The sequence below is a fragment of the Cherax quadricarinatus genome, chromosome 57, assembly GCF_038502225.1.
Source record: "Cherax quadricarinatus isolate ZL_2023a chromosome 57, ASM3850222v1, whole genome shotgun sequence".
Taxonomy (NCBI): domain Eukaryota; kingdom Metazoa; phylum Arthropoda; class Malacostraca; order Decapoda; family Parastacidae; genus Cherax; species Cherax quadricarinatus.
The window spans coordinates 26,309,063-26,331,930 of NC_091348.1; the positions used below are offsets into that span (position 1 = coordinate 26,309,063).

The 22,868-nt window shown below is 42.4% G+C and overlaps 1 protein-coding gene across 1 annotated transcript in view; it reads left to right on the forward strand.

Moving 5' to 3' along the window:
- The window catches only part of LOC128693431 (protein amalgam-like), a 137,004-nt gene that overhangs the window by 19,680 nt on the left and 94,456 nt on the right, over positions 1–22,868 (forward strand). The window contains exons 4-5 of the mRNA XM_070097447.1: positions 4,363–4,515; positions 8,985–9,303. Of these exons, the coding sequence (XP_069953548.1) occupies positions 4,363–4,515; positions 8,985–9,303 (472 nt within the window). The remainder of the gene's footprint in view (positions 1–4,362; positions 4,516–8,984; positions 9,304–22,868) is intronic.

Below are 22,868 nucleotides of genomic sequence, written 5' to 3' on the forward strand. Positions count from 1 at the left end.
TAATTAAAAAAATTATTCAATTTTATTGTAAATTCTCGTTGAGCGCTAAACCCATGTAGGCCATTCAGCTCCAGAGAGGAAACAGAGGAGGAAAGAGATGAGTGAATGGATGAGGGAGAGTAACCTTGCTGTGAGAGGAATAAGTTAGTTAATTGTTATTGTTAGTGTCATAGTAATCGGTTATTGTACGGTTGTAAGGAAGACGGGAGAAGTGGTATCGTGGAATCACGATCCTCTATGTATTGTAAATTTCTTATCCATTCTTTGGTAGAAGTTTAAAAATAATGTGAAGATGTAAACGTATTTAGTTGGTAACTTAAAAGTGACGTTTTCTTGTGTAATTTCTAATCTGTTTGTGTCACATTTGATAAAACTTGTTAATACCATATCTAAAGCAATTACTCTCTCTTCCTTTATACTTCTTTCTTGATGGCTTTTCTTCCTCTATCTTTACCCCTCTTTTGTGATTGTATTTCCCCCCCCCCGGCCTCTGCTTTCTATCAGCCCACTCACCCATCCTGACTCTTTTCACACACACTATCTAATACCCTTTATTCAACCTCCCAGACCACATAATGCCCTCCTAACCCAACCCTGACCACCCAACCCTGACCACCCAACCCTGACCACCCAACCCTGAACACCCAACCATGACCACCCAACCCTGACCACCCAACCATGACCACCCAACCATGACCACCCAACCCTGACCACCCAATCTTGACCATCCAATCCTGACCACCCAACCCTGACCCTCCAACCCTGACCACCCAACCCTGACCACCCAACCCTGACCACCCAACCCTGACCACCCAACCCTGACCACCCAACCTTGACCATCCAACCCTGACCACCCAACCCTGACCATCCAACCCTGACCACCCAACCCTGACCATCCAACCCTGACCACCCAACCCTGACCATACAACCCTGACCACCCAACCATGACCACCCAACCCTGACCACCCAACCCTGACCATCCAACCCTGACCACCCAACCCTGACCATCCAACCCTGACCACCCAACCATGACCACCCAACCCTGACCACCCAACCCTGACCATCCAACCCTGACCACCCAACCCTGACCACCCAACCCTGACCACCCAACCCTGACCATCCAACCCTGACCACCCAACCTGACCACCCAACCCTGACCACCCAACTCTGACCACCCAACCCTGACCACCCAACCCTGACCACCCAACACTGACCACTCAACCCTGACCATCCAACCCTGACCACCCAACCCTGACCACTCAACCCTGACCACCCAACCCTGACCATCCAACCCTGACCACCCAACCCTGACCACACAACCCTGACCATCCAATCCTGACCATCCAATCCTGACCACCCAACCCTGACCATCCAACCCTGACCTCCCAACCCTGACCACCCAACCCTGACCATCCAACCCTGACCACGCAACCTTGACCACCCAACCCTGACCACCCAACCCTGACCACCCAACCCTGACCATCCAACCCTGACCTCCCAACCCTGACCACCCAACCCTGACCACTCAACCCTGACCATCCAATCCTGACAACCCAACCCTGACCACCCAACCCTGACCACCCAACCCTGACCACCCGACCCTGACCATCCAACCCTGACCACCCAACCCTGACCATCCAATCCTGACCACCCAACCCTGACCACCCAACCCTAACCATCCAATCCTGACCACCCAACCCTGACCACCCAACCCTGACCATCTAATCCTGACCATCCAACCCTGACCACCCAACCCTGACCACCCAACCCTGACCACCCAGCCCTGACCATCCAACCCTGACCACCCAACCTGACCACCCAACCCTGACCACCCAACTCTGACCACCCAACCCTGACCACCCAACCCTGACCATCCAACCCTGACCACCCAACCCTGACCACTCAACCCTGACCACCCAACCCTGACCATCCAACCCTGACCACCCAACCCTGACAATCCAACCCTGACCACCCAATCCTGACCATCCAATCCTGACCACCCAACCCTGACCATCCAACCCTGACCACCCAACCCTGACCACCAAACCCTGACCACCCAGCCCTGACCATTCAACCCTGACCACTGAACCCTGACCACCCAACCCTGACCACCCAACTCTGACCACCCAACCCTGACCACCCAACCCTGACCACCCAACCCTGACCACCCAACCCTGACCACCCAACCCTGACCACCCAACCCTGACCATCCAACCCTGACCTCCCAACCCTGACCACCCAACCCTGACCACCCAACCCTGACCATCCAACCCTGACCACCCAACCCTGACCACCCAACCCTGACCACCCAACCCTGACCACAACCCTGACCATCCAATCCTGACAACCCAACCCTGACCACCAAACCCTGACCACCCAACCCTGACCATCCAACCCTGACCACCCAACCCTGACCACCCAACCCTGACCACCCAACTCTGACCACCCAACCCTGACCACCCAACCCTGACCACCCAACCCTGACCACCCAACCCTGACCATCCAACCCTGACCTCCCAACCCTGACCACCCAACCCTGACCACCCAACCCTGACCATCCAACCTTGACCACCCAACCCTGACCACCCAACCCTGACCACCCAACCCTGACCACTCAACCCTGACCATCCAATCCTGACAACCCAACCCTGACCACCCAACCCTGACCATCCAACCTTGACCACCCAACCCTGACCACCCAACCCTGACCACCCAACCCTGACCATCCAATCCTGACCACCGAACCCTGACCACCCAACCCTGACCACCCAACCCTGACTATCCAACCCTGACCACCCAACCCTGACCATCCAATCCTGACCACCCAACCCTGACCACCCAACCCTGACCATCCAATCCTGACCATCCAACCCTGACCACCCAACCCTGACCACCCACCCCTGACCACCCAACCCTGACCACCCAACCCTGACCACCCAACCCTGACCATCCAACTCTGACCACCCAACCCTGACCATCCAATCCTGACCAACCAACCCTGACCACCCAACCCTGACCATCCAAGCCTGACCAGCCAACCCTGACCACCCAACCCTGACCACCCAACCCTGACCATCCAACCCTGACCACCCAACCCTGACCATCCAATCCTGACCATCCAACCCTGACCACCCAACCCTGACCACCCAACCCTGACCACCCAACCCTGACCACCCAACCCTGACCATCCAACCCTGACCACCCAACCCTGACCATCCAATCCTGACCACCCAACCCTGACCACCCAACCCTGACCATCCAATCCTGACCATCCAACCCTGACCACCCAACCCTGACCACCCAACCCTGACCACCCAACCCTGACCACCCAACCCTGACCACCCAGCCCTGACCATCCAACCCTGACCACCCAACCCTGACCATCCAATCCTGACCACCCAACCCTGACCACCCAACCCTGACCATCCAATCCTGACCATCCAACCCTGACCACCCAACCCTGACCACCCAACCCTGACCATCCAACCCTGACCACCCAACCCTGACCATCCAATCCTGACCATCCAACCCTGACCACCCAACCCTGACCACCCAACCCTGACCACCCAACCCTGACCATCCAATCCTGACAACCCAACCCTGACCAACCAATCCTGACCACCCAACCCTGACCACCCAACCCTGACCATCCAACCCTGACCACCCAACCCTGACCACCCAACCCTGACCATCCAACCCTGACCACCCAACCCTGACCATCCAATCCTGACCATCCAACCCTGACCACCCAACCCTGACCACCCAACCCTGACCACCCAACCCTGACCATCCAATCCTGACAACCCAACCCTGACCAACCAATCCTGACCACCCAACCCTGACCACCCAACCCTGACCATCCAATCCTGACCATCCAACCCTGACCACCCAACCCTGACTACCCAACCCTGACCATCCAACCCTGACCACCCAACCCTGACCATCCAATCCTGACCACCCAACCCTGACCACCCAACCCTGACCACCCAACCCTGACCATCCAACCCTGACCATCCAATCCTGACCACCCAACCCTGACCACCCAACCCTGACCACCCAACCCTGACCATCCAATCCTGACCATCCAACCCTGACCACCCAACCCTGACCACCCAACTCTGACCACCCAACCCTGACCACCCAACCCTGACCACCCAACTCTGACCACCCAACCCTGACCATCCAACCCTGACCACCCAACCCTGACCATCCAACCCTGACCACCCAACCCTGACCACCCAACTCTGACCACCATCCACAGCCTCATCATCCATTACCTTCCATGTGATTACCATTTTCTTACTCTCCGTCACAGATAATATCCCATAAACTGTCATCGCTTTACTTTTTTCCGGTCACCAGAGCCGCCCGTGTTGGACGGGGGGGACGAGGAGGTGACGGTAAACAGAGGAGGTTCCGTCAACCTAACCTGCCGCGCCCACGGCACTCCAACGCCGACAGTCAGGTGGATCAGGGAGGACTACAACAGCATCAGGATCAGCGAGGCTCACTTCGGTAATATATATGTGTGTACTCACTTCATGTTTTATGAAACTCTAGCTCTAGTTCTAGCTCTAGCTCCATCTCTCTCTCTCTCTCTCTCTCTCCCCTTTCTCTCTCTGTAGTTAGACTATGATTTCCTGTCATTGTTTACGAGCTAAGAGCTTTTGAAAGGTTTCCCTAACATAATTAATTATATGCTATGAAAAACACAAATTAGAAACAGGATGAAACAATAGCCAGTTGAAGGGGAAATATTTTATTTGATGAAATATTGTTTCATTAATATTCGAATACTGAGTAAAAAAACGTCCCACATTCGAGTCATTCCAGGAATTAAGAATGGCAATTTATGTGATTTTTCTTGGGAAGGGGACAACGAGAGTTGCTGTTTGCTGTCCGTCTTGTGGTATAGAAGCAATCTTCTCGCTCTCCGCTGACATGAGCCAAGTGTAGTAATCTGATTACATTAACCCTCAACATAACAGTAAAGTTCTGGTGGCAAAAGCTCTCACTTCACACGGCGAGGGTCCGGGTTCGATTCCCGGAGAAGAGGTGGAAGCATCAGGCGTGTTTCCTTGCACCGGGTGTCTATGTTCACCCATCAGTAAAATGGGTACCTGGGTGTTAGTGGACTGGTGTGGGTCGCATCCTGGGACAAAACTTACCTAATTTGCCCGAAATGCTCAGCATAACAAGCACCTTTGTATATAGTAGTATGTCATTGATGTCAACTATGGTCTGTATACCTTGTACATGTACTTGCAGCAAATAAAGACATTATATTATTATTATTATTAGACATAGCTGTAAGCTGGTGACTGATGTGCCTAAGAAAATACGTCAATGCTAGAATACTGTTATCTGCACTGACATAAGATTCTGTAGGTGAGATGAAGCAGGACATTGATGAAGACAACATAACAATGGGCCGAACTTTTTTTTTTGTAGATCACTTTCACAGACTGAATGGTTTTTAGTTACCAGGAAGTATCACAGAGTCAGAGATTCCAGGCGCTCGTAGTTTTACCATGAGACGCTGATGACATACTCGGTCGAAGGCACCAGATTTGTCCAGTGTTATTAAACAGGTGATGTTGGCTTCATCCAGTGACTGGTGCCGCATAATGAAGAGGTTTAACAGGAGTCAAAATCAAAGATTGTCTTTGACTCCTGTGCCATCCAAATCAAGTTACTGATGTTGAGTTTATCTAGAACTAGTTTCCAGTTGTTTATCCTTCAACCCTACATATGAGAGCGGACATAGAGTACAAGGGATCTTGTAAACACCTCCAACTCTGTTGGATAGTGCATTCTTGATCAATCCTTGTGTTTCACTGTGCGATTATTCTTAAAAATATCTATACTGAACCTTTTCAATGGATCATGCTAGAACCTTGACTCAACCAGCCAATGAAAAGGATGTCCACCAAAGTTGTGAAGCGATGTGGTACACTTGTTAAGCAAGTGTACCACAAGTGTCTCTCGCTTGTATAATTGCCTTGCTGTACATATCCTCTGTAAACACTGTACATATTATTGCTTGCTGTTTGGTGAAGGAAATATATAAGTATTTATTCTCCACTGCCTTCTTCTTGTTCCTCGTTTCTACCTTGGTTATCATGCTACAAACAGGTGTGCAGGCCACTAGATTACACCGGTGTTCGTAATACTGACCTATCTCAATTAAGTGGTTTGTTATATATTTTACTAATTTCATCCCTGAAATATTGAAGGCTGCAAGTACGTAAAGCTCTCAGGAATACTGAGAGAAAAACTCTTCTTTTACCCAAAGTTTCATTACTGGAATAACAGCGAATGTATGATGACACATCGGTTGACTTCCTATACACAGAAAATTTAAATGTCATTTTGATGGATTAAAACATCTAAGAATAGTAGATATCTATTTCATGATCAATTGTAAACTTAACTGAATGTGTTAAACCACTGAGTCAGGGTAGTAGCTGGTCAGTACTTTGATCCCTCTGTTACACATAACATCTACATATCTTAAGCTTTTGGCTTTAGATATGCAACAGTTAGGTATCTTTTTTTCCAAACGTTTCGCCTACACAGTAGGCCTAATAAACATACCTAACTGCTGCATATGTGTCTTACCTAACAACCTGTTCGTATTTGATACCATTTTAATATGCACTTGGCTGTACTTAAAAGAATATTTTTAAGGAGTTTTGTCTCATAGAATTCCATATACAAATTACTGTGTGAGGAAAAGTGGGTTTCCCATAGCCATACCTTGTTTTAGAGCCTGGCGAAGGTGTTGTCTGCCGAATTAGCAGAATGAAAATTTATTTTTGCCATAAAACAGCGGAAATCAACTTGAATGTAATGGAAAAATATATATCATTGATTTGCAGTAATGTTAAATAAATTTAAAATGACCTATGCTAGACATAGCAAAATTTTGCTAAAAATCTATCCAGGTTTAAGTTAGGTAAGGTTTCTAAGTTAGATTTAGTTCAGAAATAAAGCATTTTATATTGCTGTTAATGATATATATATATATATATATATATATATATATATATATATATATATATATATATATATATATATATATATATATATATATATATATATATATATATATATATATATATATATATATATATATATATATATATATATATATATATCGTGTCGAATATGTAAAACTGGTCAATTAGCAAGAACTCATTTAAAATTAAGTCCTTTCTAAAATTTTCTCTTATACGTTTAAAGATATATTTTTTTCATTAATGTTGATGTAAAAATTTTTAATTTTGCACCAAAAGGAACTTAGAAAACTTACTTAACCTTATTATAACAAGAGCAATTTAGTTTAGCCTAACCCAACTAAATATATTTTAGATTTGTTTACAGTCATTTAATACTAAACAAACACAGTGAAATCTACTTTTTCCGTTAGGTTCAGAATGATTTTGGCGAACTTATTGCACACACAAATTTTCACTTGTCCTATATGGCAAGATGAGCTTTGCTATTTAAGCCAAGATCGCAAGTTCTGCCTATTCGGCACGACAGGAGATTTCCTGTTAGCTGTTCCCAATTCCTCCCTGGGCACCCGTCTCGACCCACAGGCCATTCGGATTGGTTTTGCTCTTCGCCTAGCCGCCCCCATCCTCACCGAACATTGGTGTATTTGCGGCAGGGCGACAGCTGATCAATTCGGACATCATGGTCTCGTGTGTCACACAGCAGAAGGGAAGTATGCCAGACATGAGGAGGTCAGTGACATCATAAAGAGAAGCCTCGCCACAGCCCGTTGCCCAGCTCAACGGGAACCCCAAGTACAGAGGTCTGATGGAAGTCAAAAGCGTCCTGATGGAGCCACTATGCTACCCTGGAAGGATGGAAAGCAGATTGCCTGGGACTGCACCTGTGCTGCCACATTGGCAGACACCTACTTGCCATACTCCGTAGTGGAAAGGGGTGGAGCTGCCAGCCACAGGGAGACCCAGAAGATCCGAAAATATGAAGACCTTTCCCCTTGCTATAACTTCATTCCAATAGGGTCGGAGACCCTTGGAGCATGGGGCAAGTGTGCCCTAAAGTTCCTCAAAGAGCTGGGTGAAAAGCTCATCATAGAAATCAAGGACCACAGGGCGACGAGCTTCCTCTTTCAGAGACTCAGTGTTGCGATCCAGAGAGGAAATGCCTGCCGCATTCTGGGCACGCGGCCCACCGCAGGGGAGCTAGACGAAGTATTCGAGATGTATCTCTGAGTTACCTATGTTGTTTTACTTTCTGTTGTATTTTTGTGAATATATATATATATATATATATATATATATATATATATATATATATATATATATATATATATATATATATATATATATATATATATATATATATATATATATATATATATATATATATATATATATATATATATATATATATATATATATATATATATATGTCGTGCCGAATAGGCAGAACTTGCGATCTTGGCTTAAATAGCAACGCTCATCTTGCCTTATAGGACAAGCGAAAATTTGTGAATGCAATATTTTCACCAAAATCATTCTGAACCTATCGAAAAAAATATATTTCACTGTGTTTGTTTAGTATTAAATTATTGTAAACAAATTTAAAATATATTTAGTTGGGTTAGGCTAAAATAAATTGTTCTTGTTAGGTAAGTTTCCTAAGATTCTTTTGGTGCAAAATTGTGAATTTTTACATCAACATTAATGAAAAAATCTATCTTTAAACGTATAAGAGAAAATTTCAGAAAGGACTTAATTTTAAACGAGTTCTTGCTAATTGACCAGTTTTACATATTCGGCACGACATATATATATATATATATATGTATATATATATATATATATATATATATATATATATATATATATATATATATATATATATATATATATATATATATACATTAATTCTTTTGACCTATGGCACTGAGCCACATATGCATAACTTGTCTTGACTCTCGGCAGTGTCTGACTATGTGGGCAGCTCACTATTACTACAGAAGGTGACCCAGCGTAGTGCAGGTGGCTACCTCTGCATTGCTACCAACGGTCACCCACCATCCATCAGTAAGAAAATTATTGTCAATGTCAACTACGTGCCGGAAGTCAGGGGGCCCAAGCCAACTACGTGGGCTCTCTTGGGTACCAGTGTCAGCCTCACCTGCCTCTTCGCTGCTCATCCCACCCCACGGGTCGTCTGGATGAGGGAAAACTCATTGGGGTCACAGATGCTTAATGATGAGTATTTTACCGTCACTCCTCAGGAAGGTCATCCGCCTTACACGTGAGATACATGTTTTATTCTCGTCTGGTTTCCCTAATATACGGTCTCTTCAGAAATTGATGCATTCCTTAAAGTGAAAGCTACATGATTAATGTATACGTTAGTTAATATGTTGCTCACTCAAATGTCCTTGGTAAATTATGTTAGCGAACGTATTTTAATGTCTCATTTGATAAGTCATCTGCTGAATGGTGATTGATGGTGTCTAGAACCGGCAGTATCTAAGAGCAATTGCCATACACAGTAAAGTATATCAGCTGGGATAAGATGTGGATTTCTTTTTGGTTATAACTGCCTAGTAGAAACTATTCTCGGAAAATGGATTTCAAGTGATCTCTGGGTAAAGTCACTTTCTGAAAGATCTGTGGAGGATATAAGTCTCTTTTTCATCTTATTGAACGACTAAATAAGCTAAGATTCCTAATTATAGTGAGAGAGTGACAGTGTGTGTGTGTGTGTGTGTGTGTGTGTGTGTGTGTGTGTGTGTGTGTGTGTGTGTAAAGTGACGAGACCTACAATGCTTCATTATAATAATCTGGTACAATAATGAAAGTTTGGTTGTCACTTGAGCGTGAGTTTGAAGTGTCAAAAACACGAAATCAAACTCACATTCATGTATAACCAATTTTTAAATGCTTTAAGAACAGCGGAATATTGATGCAGTAGAACAAGAATTTCCAATATTTTATGAGCCCAACACATCCAATAAATAAGTAAAATACTGCATGCTTCTCTTGTGTGCATGAATCACTCTTGCCAGCAAGCAGAGGACAAGTATATTGAAGATGGATAATCAAATTTTAGAACCCCTTTCCATGGATATTTGAGACATGTGATATTAAGCTCAATCCTACAGATATAGAAGACCCAGGACCATTTGTCACCATCAGAAATTGATGTTAAACATTGTTAGGCGGCTCCTCCAGACATGCACGATACGATATGTCAAACTCCGTCTCTAAATATAGAAAGTACCCAGCATGCAGTTCTAACCTATGTATACGCTAGAAGATGCATATTGGTAAGTTACGCTTCAGGATATAGAGACACCTGGTTCCAAAATTTAGAAGTCACAGTGTTAAGTCTCACCACTTAGAAATATAGAAAAAAACACAGTGAAAAGCCCACTCCCAGATTTAGAGGACGGCCGTAAACCCTAACCTCACCTCCAAATATAAAGAACTCAATGCAAAGTCCATCCCCCAGATTTATACAAGACTCCCAGATATGTACAAGACTCCCAGATACATACAAGACTCCCAGATATGTACAAGACTCCCAGATACATGCAAGACTCCCAGATATGTACAAGACTCCCAGATACATACAAGACTCCCAGATATGTACAAGACTCCCAGATACATGCAAAACTCCCAGATATGTATAAGACTCCCAGATACATGCAAGACTCCCAGATATGTACAAGACTCCCAGACACATGCAAGACTCCCAGATATGTACAAGACTCCCAGATACATGCAAGACTCCCAGATATGTACAAGACTCCCAGATACATGCAAGACTCCCAGATATGTACAAGACTCCCAGATACATGCAAGACTCCCAGATATGTACAAGACTCCCAGATATATACAAGACTCCCAGATGTGTACAAGACTCCCAGATACATACAAGACTCCCAGGTATGTACGAGACTCCCAGATACATACAAGACTCCCAGATACATGCAAGACTCCCAGATACGTACAAGACTCCCAGATACATACAAGACTCCCAGATATATACAAGACTCCCAGATACATGCAAGACTCCCAGATACGTACAAGACTCCCAGATACATGCAAGACTCCCAGATACATACAAGGCTCCCAGATACATACAAGACTCCCAGATACATACAAGACTCCCAGATACATACAAGACTCCCAGATACATACAAGACTCCCAGACACATACAAGACTCCCAGATCCATACAAGACTCCCAGATATACAAGACTCCCAGATACATACAAGACTCCCAGATACATACAAGACTCCCAGATATACACAAGACCCCCAGATACATACAAGACTCCCAGATACATACAAGACTCCCAGATACATACAAGACTCCCAGATATGTACAAGACTCCCAGATACATACAAGACGCCAGGATACATACAAGACTCCCAGACTCCCAGATATGTACAAGACCCCCAGATACATACAAGACTCCCAGATACATACAAGACTCCCAGATACATACAAGACTCCCAGATATGTACAAGACTCCCAGATACATACAAGACGCCAGGATACATACAAGACTCCCAGATACATACAAGACTCCCAGATATACACAAGACTCCCAGATACATACAAGACTCCCAGATACATACAAGACTCCCAGATACATACAAGACTCCCAGATACATACAAGACTCCCAGATACATACAAGACTCCCAGATATGTACGAGACTCCTAGATATGTACAAGACTCCCAGACACATACAAGACTCCCAGATCCATACAAAACTCCCAGATATACACAAGACTCCCAGATACATACAAGACTCCCAGATACATACAAGACTCCCAGATACATACAAGACTCCCAGATATGTACAAGACTCCCAGATACATACAAGACTCCCAGATACATACAAGACTCCCAGATATGTACAAGACTCCCTGATACATACAAGACTCACAGATATGTACAAGACTCCCAGATATGTACAAGACTCCCAGATACATACAAGACTCCCAGATACATACAAGACTCCCAGATACATACAAGACTCCCAGATACATACAAGACTCCCAAGACTCCCAGATACATACAAGACTCCCAGATACATACAAGACTCCCAGATACATACAAGACTCCCAGATACATACAAGACTCCCAGATACATAAAAGACTCCCAGATACATACAAGACTCCCAGATACATACAAGACTCCCAGATACATACAAGACTCTCAGATACATACAAGACTCCCAGATACATACAAGACTCCCAGATACATACAAGACTCCCAGATACATACAAAACTCCCAGATATGTACAAGACTCCCAGATACATACAAGGCTCCCAGATACATACAAGACTTCCAGATACATACAAGACTCCCAGATATACACAAGGCTCCCAGATACGTACAAGACTCCCAGATATACACAAGGCTCCCAGATACGTACAAGACTCCCAGATACATGCAAGACTCCCAGATACATACAAGACTCCCAGATACATACAAGACTCCCAGATATAAACAAGGCTTCCAGATACGTACAAGACTCCCAGATACATACAAGACTCCCAGATACACAAGACTCCCAGATACACACAAGACTCCCAGATACATACAAGACTCCCAGATACATACAAGACTCCCAGATACATACAAGACTCCCAGATACATACAAGACTCCCAGATACATACAAGACTCCCAGATATATACAAGACTCCCAGATACATACAAGACTCCCAGATACATACAAGACTCCCAGATACATACAAGACTCCCAGATACATACAAGACTCCCAGATACATACAAGACTCCCAGATATATACAAGACTCCCAGATATATACAAGACTCCCAGATACATACAAGACTCCCAGATACATACAATACTCCCAGATATACACAAGGCTCCCAGATACGTACAAGACTCCCAGATATATACAAGACTCTCAGATATATACAAGACTCCCAGATATATACAAGACTCCCAGATACATACAAGACTCCCAGATACATACAAGACTCCCAGATACATACAAGACTCCCAGATACATACAAGACTCCCAGATACATACAAGACTCCCAGATACATACAAGACTCCCAGATACATACAAGACTCCCAGATACATACAAGACTCCCAGATATATACAAGACTCCCAGATACATACAAGACTCCCAGATACATACAAGACTCCCATATACAAGACTCCCAGATACATACAAGACTCCAGATCCATACAAGACTCCCAGATATATACAAGACTCCCAGATACATACAAGACTCCCAGATACATACAAGACTCCCAGATATATACAAGACTCCCAGATATATACAAGACTCCCAGATACATACAAGACTCCCAGATACATACAAGACTCCCAGATACATACAAGACTCCCAGATATACACAAGACTCCCAGATACATACAAGACTCCCAGATACATACAAGACTCCCAGATACATACAAGACTCCCAGATACATACAAGACTCCCAGATATATACAAGACTCCCAGATACATACAAGACTCCCAGATACATACAAGACTCCCAGATACATACAAGACTCCCAGATACATACAAGACTCCCAGATATATACAAGACTCCCAGATACATACAAGACTCCCAGATACATACAAGACTCCCAGATACATACAAGACTCCCAGATACATACAAGACTCCCAGATACATACAAGACTCCCAGATACATACAAGACTCCCAGATATATACAAGACTCCCAGATACATACAAGACTCCCAGATACATACAAGACTCCCAGATACATACAAGACTCCCAGATACATACAAGACTCCCAGATATATACAAGACTCCCAGATATATACAAGACTCCCAGATACATACAAGACTATATACAAGACTCCCAGATATATACAAGACTCCCAGATACATACAAGACTCCCAGATACATACAAGACTCCCAGATATACAAGACTCCCAGATATATACAAGACTCCCAGATATATACAAGACTCCCAGATACATACAAGACTCCCAGATATATACAAGACTCCCAGATACATATCCCACATATATACAAGACTCCCAGATATATACAAGACTCCCAGATACATACAAGACTCCCAGATATATACAAGACTCCCAGATATATACAAGACTCTCAGATATATACAAGACTCCCAGATATATACAAGACTCTCAGATATATACAAGACTCCCAGATACATACAAGACTCCCAGATATATACAAGACTCCCAGATATATACAAGACTCCCAGATATATACAAGACTCCCAGATATATACAAGACTCCCAGATACATACAAGACTCCCAGATATATACAAGACTCCCAGATATATACAAGACTCCCAGATATATACAAGACTCCCAGATACATACAAGACTCCCAGATACATACAAGACTCCCAGATATATACAAGACTCCCAGATACATACAAGACTCCCAGATATATACAAGACTCCCAGATATATACAAGACTCCCAGATATATACAAGACTCTCAGATATATACAAGACTCCCAGATATATACAAGACTCTCAGATATATACAAGACTCCCAGATATATACAAGACTCCCAGATATATACAAGACTCCCAGATATATACAAGACTCCCAGATATATACAAGACTCCCAGATATATACAAGACTCCCAGATATATACAAGACTCCCAGATATATACAAGACTCCCAGATATATACAAGACTCCCAGATATATACAAGACTCTCAGATATATACAAGACTCTCAGATATATACAAGACTCTCAGATATATACAAGACTCCCAGATATATACAAGACTCCCAGATATATACAAGACTCTCAGATATATACAAGACTCCCACATATATACAAGACTCCCAGATATATACAAGACTCCCAGATACATACAAGACTCCCAGATATATACAAGACTCCCAGATATATACAAGACTCTCAGATATATACAAGACTCCCAGATATATACAAGACTCCCAGATACATACAAGACTCCCAGATATATACAAGACTCTCAGATATATACAAGACTCCCAGATACATACAAGACTCCCAGATACATACAAGACTCCCAGATATATACAAGACTCCCAGATATATACAAGACTCTCAGATATATACAAGACTCCCAGATATATACAAGACTCTCAGATATATACAAGACTCCCAGATATATACAAGACTCCCAGATATGTACAAGACTCCCAGATATATACAAGACTCCCAGATATATACAAGACTCCCAGATACATACAAGACTCCCAGATATATACAAGACTCCCAGATACATACAAGACTCCCAGATATATACAAGACTCCCAGATACATACAAGACTCCCAGATATATACAAGACTCCCAGATACATACAAGACTCCCAGATATATACAAGACTCCCAGATATATACAAGACTCCCAGATATATACAAGACTCCCAGATATATACAAGACTCCCAGGTATACACAAGACTCCCAGATATATACAAGACTCCCAGATATATACAAGACTCCCAGATATATACAAGACCCCCAGATATATACAAGACCCCCAGATATATACAAGACTCCCAGATATATACAAGACTCCCAGATATATACAAGACTCCCAGGTATACACAAGACTCCCAGATATATACAAGACTCCCAGATATATACAAGACTCCCAGATATATACAAGACTCCCAGATATATACAAGACTCCCAGATATATACAAGACTCCCAGATATATACAAGACTCCCAGGTATACACAAGACTCCCAGATATATACAAGACTCCCAGATATATACAAGACTCCCAGATATATACAAGACTCCCAGATACATACAAGACTCCCAGATATACACAAGACTCCCAGATATACACAAGACTCCCAGATACATACAAGACTCCCAGATATATACAAGACTCCCAGATACATACAAGACTCCCAGATATACACGAGACTCCCAGATACATACAAGACTCCCAGATATATACAAGACTCCCAGGTATACACAAGACTCCCAGGTATACACAAGACTCCCAGATACATACAAGACTCCCAGATATACACAAGACTCCCAGATATACACAAGACTCCCAGATACATACAAGACTCCCAGATATATACAAGACTAGATATACACGAGACTCCCAGATACAAGACTCCCAGATACATACAAGACTCCCAGATATATACAAGACTCCCAGATACATCACAGATATACACACAAGACTCCCAGATACATACAAGACTCCCAGATATATACAAGACTCCCAGATACATACAAGACTCCCAGATATACACAAGACTCCCAGATACATACAAGACTCCCAGATATACACAAGACTCCCAGATACATACAAGACTCCCAGATATACACAAGACTCCCAGATATACACAAGACTCCCAGATATACACAAGACTCCCAGATACATACAAGACTCCCAGATATATACAAGACTCCCAGATACATACAAGACTCCCAGATATACACAAGACTCCCAGATATACACAAGACTCCCAGATATACACAGGACTATTCTGGAGGACTAACTTACTGAAGTATCAGGCAGCAAATACGAAGTTAATATCATACTTCTCTAATTACTATGCATATTAATTTTGTGTAAGCAATTCTTAATCTGTTCAGGGAATATTAATTTTGGTTTTACAGCCACAATAACAATTGTAAAATATTATGCTTCTTCACACCACCAGTTATAAATTTAAAAAATTATGAATTTTCTACTTTTTTCTGCACCGACTTACCAAACCAGGGAACGGGTGGGAGCTGAACTCATTGTAAGTCCTAAAACTCACTGGCCAGTGCGTTAACCACTGAGCCAGATGGCTCGTTTCCAATATTCTCTCAAACATTGAATTACATTCTCTCAAACACTGAATGTAGTATTCCACTACAATACTACAATCAAGAACACCATCAGTAAGAAACACCTTACAGGATCAACCATGTGCATTTGTATACACAATCTCTTGCAACAATTGCAATCGAATATCCGTGGACGACTTGTACAAAAACTTCCAAACAAGCATTTCTGAACGCCAGTTCACGAGTAGAACGAATGAGTTAAACGCCTTTGTTTTACACGGAAACTCTCACAAAAACCCACGACTCATCACCAAGGACGAAGACACGAAAAAACGAAGGATTTTTAGAACCATCACTCACAATCATATCCAGAATTTTCAGCCCGAATAAAGGAGTCCACAACACAGCTAGAGATTCGTGGCTCTTGTGACTTGATAAGCTCAATGTGTGAATGAAACGTTGTTAATAAAATATCGTATTAATGTTGCACGTATAATTTTTCCATCCAGTTTTAAGATGAGATAAATGATTTCCCTGACAGGACGCCGGGAATCAAGGAAAATCGTTACTGTCTCGTACCTTCACGATATGTAACGAGAACTTATAATCAACCTAATTTCACAGTGTTTGACCAGGTTGAATGATAGTTCTTGGGCTTCTTAAGGCTGTTTATCTATGGTTCCTGTGTCTCTTGATAGAATTGGCCAACTTCTCATAGGTCTATTGAAGGTGTTAACTTACAGCTTCTTAAGTGTGTTTTGCTAACGTTCCTGAATCTCTTAAACAGTGGAAGAGTTACGCTGTTACTTTTATTTCTTAAGGGAGTTGACCTTGATACCATCTGTTTGTTAGGAGTTTTAAGTACAGTTACTATCCCTTTTGTGTGTATTAATATTCCGGTGATCAGAGGCTGAGAGATATGTAGGTTATTATTCTTAGACAGCACATCGGCTGAAGCACATCTAGTTTACCCAAAATTGAGTCAAATTATTGGGTTGTTAAACAATAGAGACCAGTCTCCCGTGTTGTAGATGAGAGTCACTTAACCATCTTCCATTCCTGGCGAAATATTCACTTGTAGTGAAATACTGATTTATGTCGTAGTGCTTATTTTTCTATCTTGTCATTGAAGAACTGAATTAGTTCTCAACTCGAAACAATGGGAAGAAACTAAGAAGCAGTAGACACACGATAATAGGCACATTTTTTTTGCAAAACAACCACGGGTAGAGTAGAATGATAGATTCTACTACTCCCGTGGTTGTTTTGCATCCTGTATCGCTTGGTTTCGATATTTGCATATTTTTTTGCAAATAAACTTACTACAGAATGGAATAAACAACCCCTTCCCCTTATCCTAATGTTCTAAGTGTCCAGACAATACAATCAATCAATAACAAAGGTGGAGAAACACTTTACAACCATAGAATTCAACTGCATACATCGTGTCTTAGCGGGAGGAGTTACTGTAACTTCACTGAGTTCCTTCACTTGTTTATCAAGCAGTCTGTGACAGAACCAACGAGGGGAAACGACCTGCTTGATATGATTCTGGCTAAAAAAAGGATACCCTTGTTAATTATCTACAGATTACAGATGAACTTGTTGCGAGAGACCACAAATCGATTACCTTTAATATTGAATGAAAGTATGATAGGGATAATTTAGTGATGATTTGAGATTTTCACTTATCGGATTACAATGGGCATAGAGAGTACCAGTTGTCAATAGGCTTAGATAACACCTATCATTTCGAATGGAAATGATCCGATATGGATGAACAATTGGCTCAAACACTTTTAGGGCAGAAGAAAGGAATTTATAGGTGTGTGAAAAGAAGTGAGGGTCATCTCATGGATCAATATACTCACATTAAGAGAAAGGTTAAGAAAGGGACAAGAAAAGCTAAATGAGATTATGAAACTGAAGTGGCAAACTATTATAATCAAAACTAAGCGCTAAACCCAGAAGGATCATACAGCACTAAGAATCCGAAAAAAAACCAGAAAGGCCTTTTCCAGATATATAGAACAAAGGCTAGAAAAAAGTTTGGTAAATTTAAAACAAACTCTGGACAGCTTTCTGACAGCGAGAATGAAATGTGCACGAATTTTAGTACTCATTTCCTCTCGATTTTCACACAAGAAAACACAAACGATATCCCAGTAATTAATTTTTATAGTGGAGCTGAAGAAAATAAATTATGTAGTATCACAGTCACTAGGGATATGATAATTCAAACAGGTTGACCGATTAAAGTAAGTTCCCGGGACCTGATCAATTTTTGTCAAGGGTTCTTAAGTGCAAAATGGATCTTTGTGAACCATTAACTAACCATTAAGACTGTGATGATAGCTTTCTTCAACGGCTGAAAGATATGGGCGAGGATTATCCCTGGAAGAAGGTCGTCGAGAGCAGTCGTGTCGATGATCAGACCAAGTACTGGATGGTGGTTGGAACGAATGGGACGAAGATGAAACTAAGGAAGATCCAGGAGACTGATGGGGAGACCAGCAATTCTTTCTTTGTGTTAACAGGTGAGTGAATCAACGATCCAGGACATCCCAACGAAGACATCGGAAACATCACGACGAAACCCGCGAGCAAAGGTAAGAACATTGTTTTAGTTGGGGACAGTCAGTTTAGGTTTATAGATAAGGCATTTTGTCTTAGAGATAGAAAGATAAGGCAGAGGGTGCGTTTTCCTTGGGCTGGGATACAGGATATTGTTAGCCGTCTTGATAACGATGTTGGCAGACCACGGTATGGGTGGGGCTCGAACTCAGGGCAAGTGAGATGTAAAACTCCAGGCTAGTGCGTAAGCCACCGGGCAGCTGGCTACAATAAGATTCATCCAGTTAGCTAGTTACGTTCTGGCCTGGAGAGTTTTATGATTCACTTGCCGTGAGTTCGATCTCTACCCGCACCGTGGTTTGTCTGTAATCGTGTTATTACGATTTCGTGAGTGAAGTTGGCAGAACTAGAACGAGGGACCTGATTAGAAGGTACAGGTCAGCGACAGACATAATATGAGGCACTTTACCAAGGAGAGGAGGAAATGGTTGTTCAGGCAATTGGTGTAATATGCTGACTGAGCCAAGACCAAAGACACTGCAGTACCTTTTAAAGACAACTGGGATCTCTTCTGTGGCAGAAATAACATATGCCAGGGATGAGGTTCACCTATCTAGGGAAGGTGTGGGAGCGCTGACCAGGACCAGAGCAGTAGGGAGGGAGGAGTTGTTAGGGCATAACTAGAAATAGTGGTAAGCGATTTTGTGGTGCAAAAATGGTTTTTAGAAGCAGCGATCTGAGGTATTTAAATTACCAAGCTTATAATAATGTGAGTTTTAGGGATAGTAGTTATTGGTAGAATGAGGTAGGATTATGGTGAATATTGGAAAGCTACCAGTGGCTCTAGTTGATGAGGACAGCAATAGAAATAGTGGAGGAGCAGGAATGAGCAGGGAGAGGAAAGATAACAGGGTTCCTAGAATCAAAAATCCTCTACCACCATTTAAGGCCCCCCCCCCTCATCCCATATCCTCAAACGCCACTCAGTAAAATCACACTCCTCACCTAGTCAGTCACTCTCACAGTCTCCCAACACAGCCCTTCAATCACAATACACGTGCGTCTTTAACACTACAATGGTAAATAGGATTTTGCCTCTCCTGTGTTAATCATCGGGTAATAATCCTGGATTATCATTTAGTTTCCACGAAAATTTATTCTTTCACTAAATGAATAGAAGTAATCTTAGAGTCAAAAAGTTAAGAAAGAGAGGTAGAAATAAGTCAAAATAAAGTAAGAATCACATAGTAAACCACATTAAGTTTTGGATTTTTTTAACATACTCTTTTACATTTGTTAATCTTTATCCTTCCCAAGAAATTGCCTAGAAATTCAACTTAAACATTAAATGAGGTAACCAAGAATTAATATGGAGAATCACCTTAAGTTAGTTAAGTAAGGGAAGTGTATAATACAAATTAGTTGAAGGGGGTGAGTTTTACTCTGCGTAAAACGTGAAATGCGGATAAGGAAGACACAGATAAGATGTCCATGGCTCTGATGTTGACGCCCTCACATTGGTTAGGCCTCATTTAGACTATGCTGCGCAGTTCTGGTCACCGTATTACAGAATGGATATAAATGCACTGGAAAACGTACAGAGGAGGATGACAAAGTTGATCCCATGTATCAGAAATCTTCCCTATGAGGATAGACTGAGGGCCCTGAATCTGCACTCTCTCGAAAGGCGTAGAATTAGGGGGGATATGATCGAGGTGTATAAATGGAAAACAGGAATGAATAAAGGGGATGTAAATAGCAATGGCTTTAAGTTGGAAAAATTCAGATTCAGGAAGGATATAGGAAAGCACTGATTTGGTAATAGAGTTGTGGATGAGTGGAACAAACTCCCGAGTACCGTTATAGAAGCTAAGACGTTGTGTAATTTTAAAAATAAGTTAGATAAATACATGAGTGGGTGTGGGTGGGTGTGAGTTAGACCTGACTAGCTGGTGCTACTAGGTCAGATGCCGTGTTACTTCCTTAAGTGGAGGTGGCCTGGCTGTGTGGGTTATTGGTCTAAGCCAGGGGTTGACATGGACTTGCCCCGCATGGGCCAGTAGGCCTGCTGCAGTGTTCCTTCTTTCTTATATTTTTATGTGATTTTCTGCAAATGGATTTAAATAACATCTGTATTTTTTCCGTGGAGTACATTGTCTGATTCAAGGACAGACTTATGTGAACTTCGATTTTTGTTTGAGCTGTGAAAAAGCTGGTGGATATTATGTTGAGGTGAGTTTGATGAGAGATGAGGGTGAAGCGGAATAAAGTTAGGTGAGGTAAGATGTGGTGATGATGGAAAAGGATTTAGCATCTTCTGCAGATTAGGAAAAAAAATTGCACTGAATTCTTAACCTCTCCTCGCACGACATACCCCGTATCTCCAGGACTAGTCTTGTTGCAACCTTTTGTACTTTCCCTAATTTATTGACGTGCTTGACCAGGTTTGGGCTCCATACTGGTGCAGTATACTCCAAATATGGGCCTGACTTACACGATATACAGTGTCTTGAATGACTCCTTACGCAAATGTCGAAACGCTATTCTTAGGTTTGCCAGGCGCCTGTATGCTGCAGCAGTTATTTGGCTGATGTGAGCCACAGGAGATGTGCTCGGTATGATGCTCACCCTAACATCTCTTTTTTATGAGTTTTGTTTCCTTTGAACGCCGAACCTGTACTTCGTCTTCGGTCTTCTTTGACTTTTTCCAGGCTTCATGACTTTGCACTTGACGGGGTTCGTCTCCAGGAGCCATTTGTCTTGCCAGGCTTGCAGTCTGTCCAAATCCTCCTGTCTGTGTGGCGAAACGTTTCCTCAATAAAGATACCCAAGAGTTGCACATGTGTCTAATTTAACAAAGTTAGGTTTTCCTGGACATTGTCTCTCTCTAGTTTCCTAATTTCTGTATCTAGATTAAGTAGGTAACTTACTCATCCATAACATCTAATAAACTTAAACCAAAACTAAAACGCTCTACAATTAATGCCACTTTTATTTTTTTTATATATATTTCTTCAAATAATTCGTAAATTGCCCAAGATATCCATTTAAGTTTTGGCATCTAATTGGTCTTATTGCCTTTGTACAAAAATTTAAGAACTTTATGAATATTTTCTCGGTGGGGGGGGCGAATATTTCATTTCTAATTCCTCTAATTCTAAAAAACAAAATCCGTATGGGTGCCGTCATACACTGCCATGATTTTCAAGTTGCTCTCCTGAGAAATTATTTAGAAAAATAAGCATTTAGACCCTTGTTTTTTTTGATAAGTGTTTTTTTCCCCCTCACACAATCTGCCTCAAACAATTTAACAGAATGTCTTCAAACTTCATATTCGTTATTCACATTCGTAATAACGAATGTGAATAACGATTTCAGAAAAATCTTATATTAATAATTTTTTTCGTAGCATTTGTAAAATCAATTTTTAACTTCACACTCTCATTATTTACTTAAAAGAACCTAAAAATTTTGGC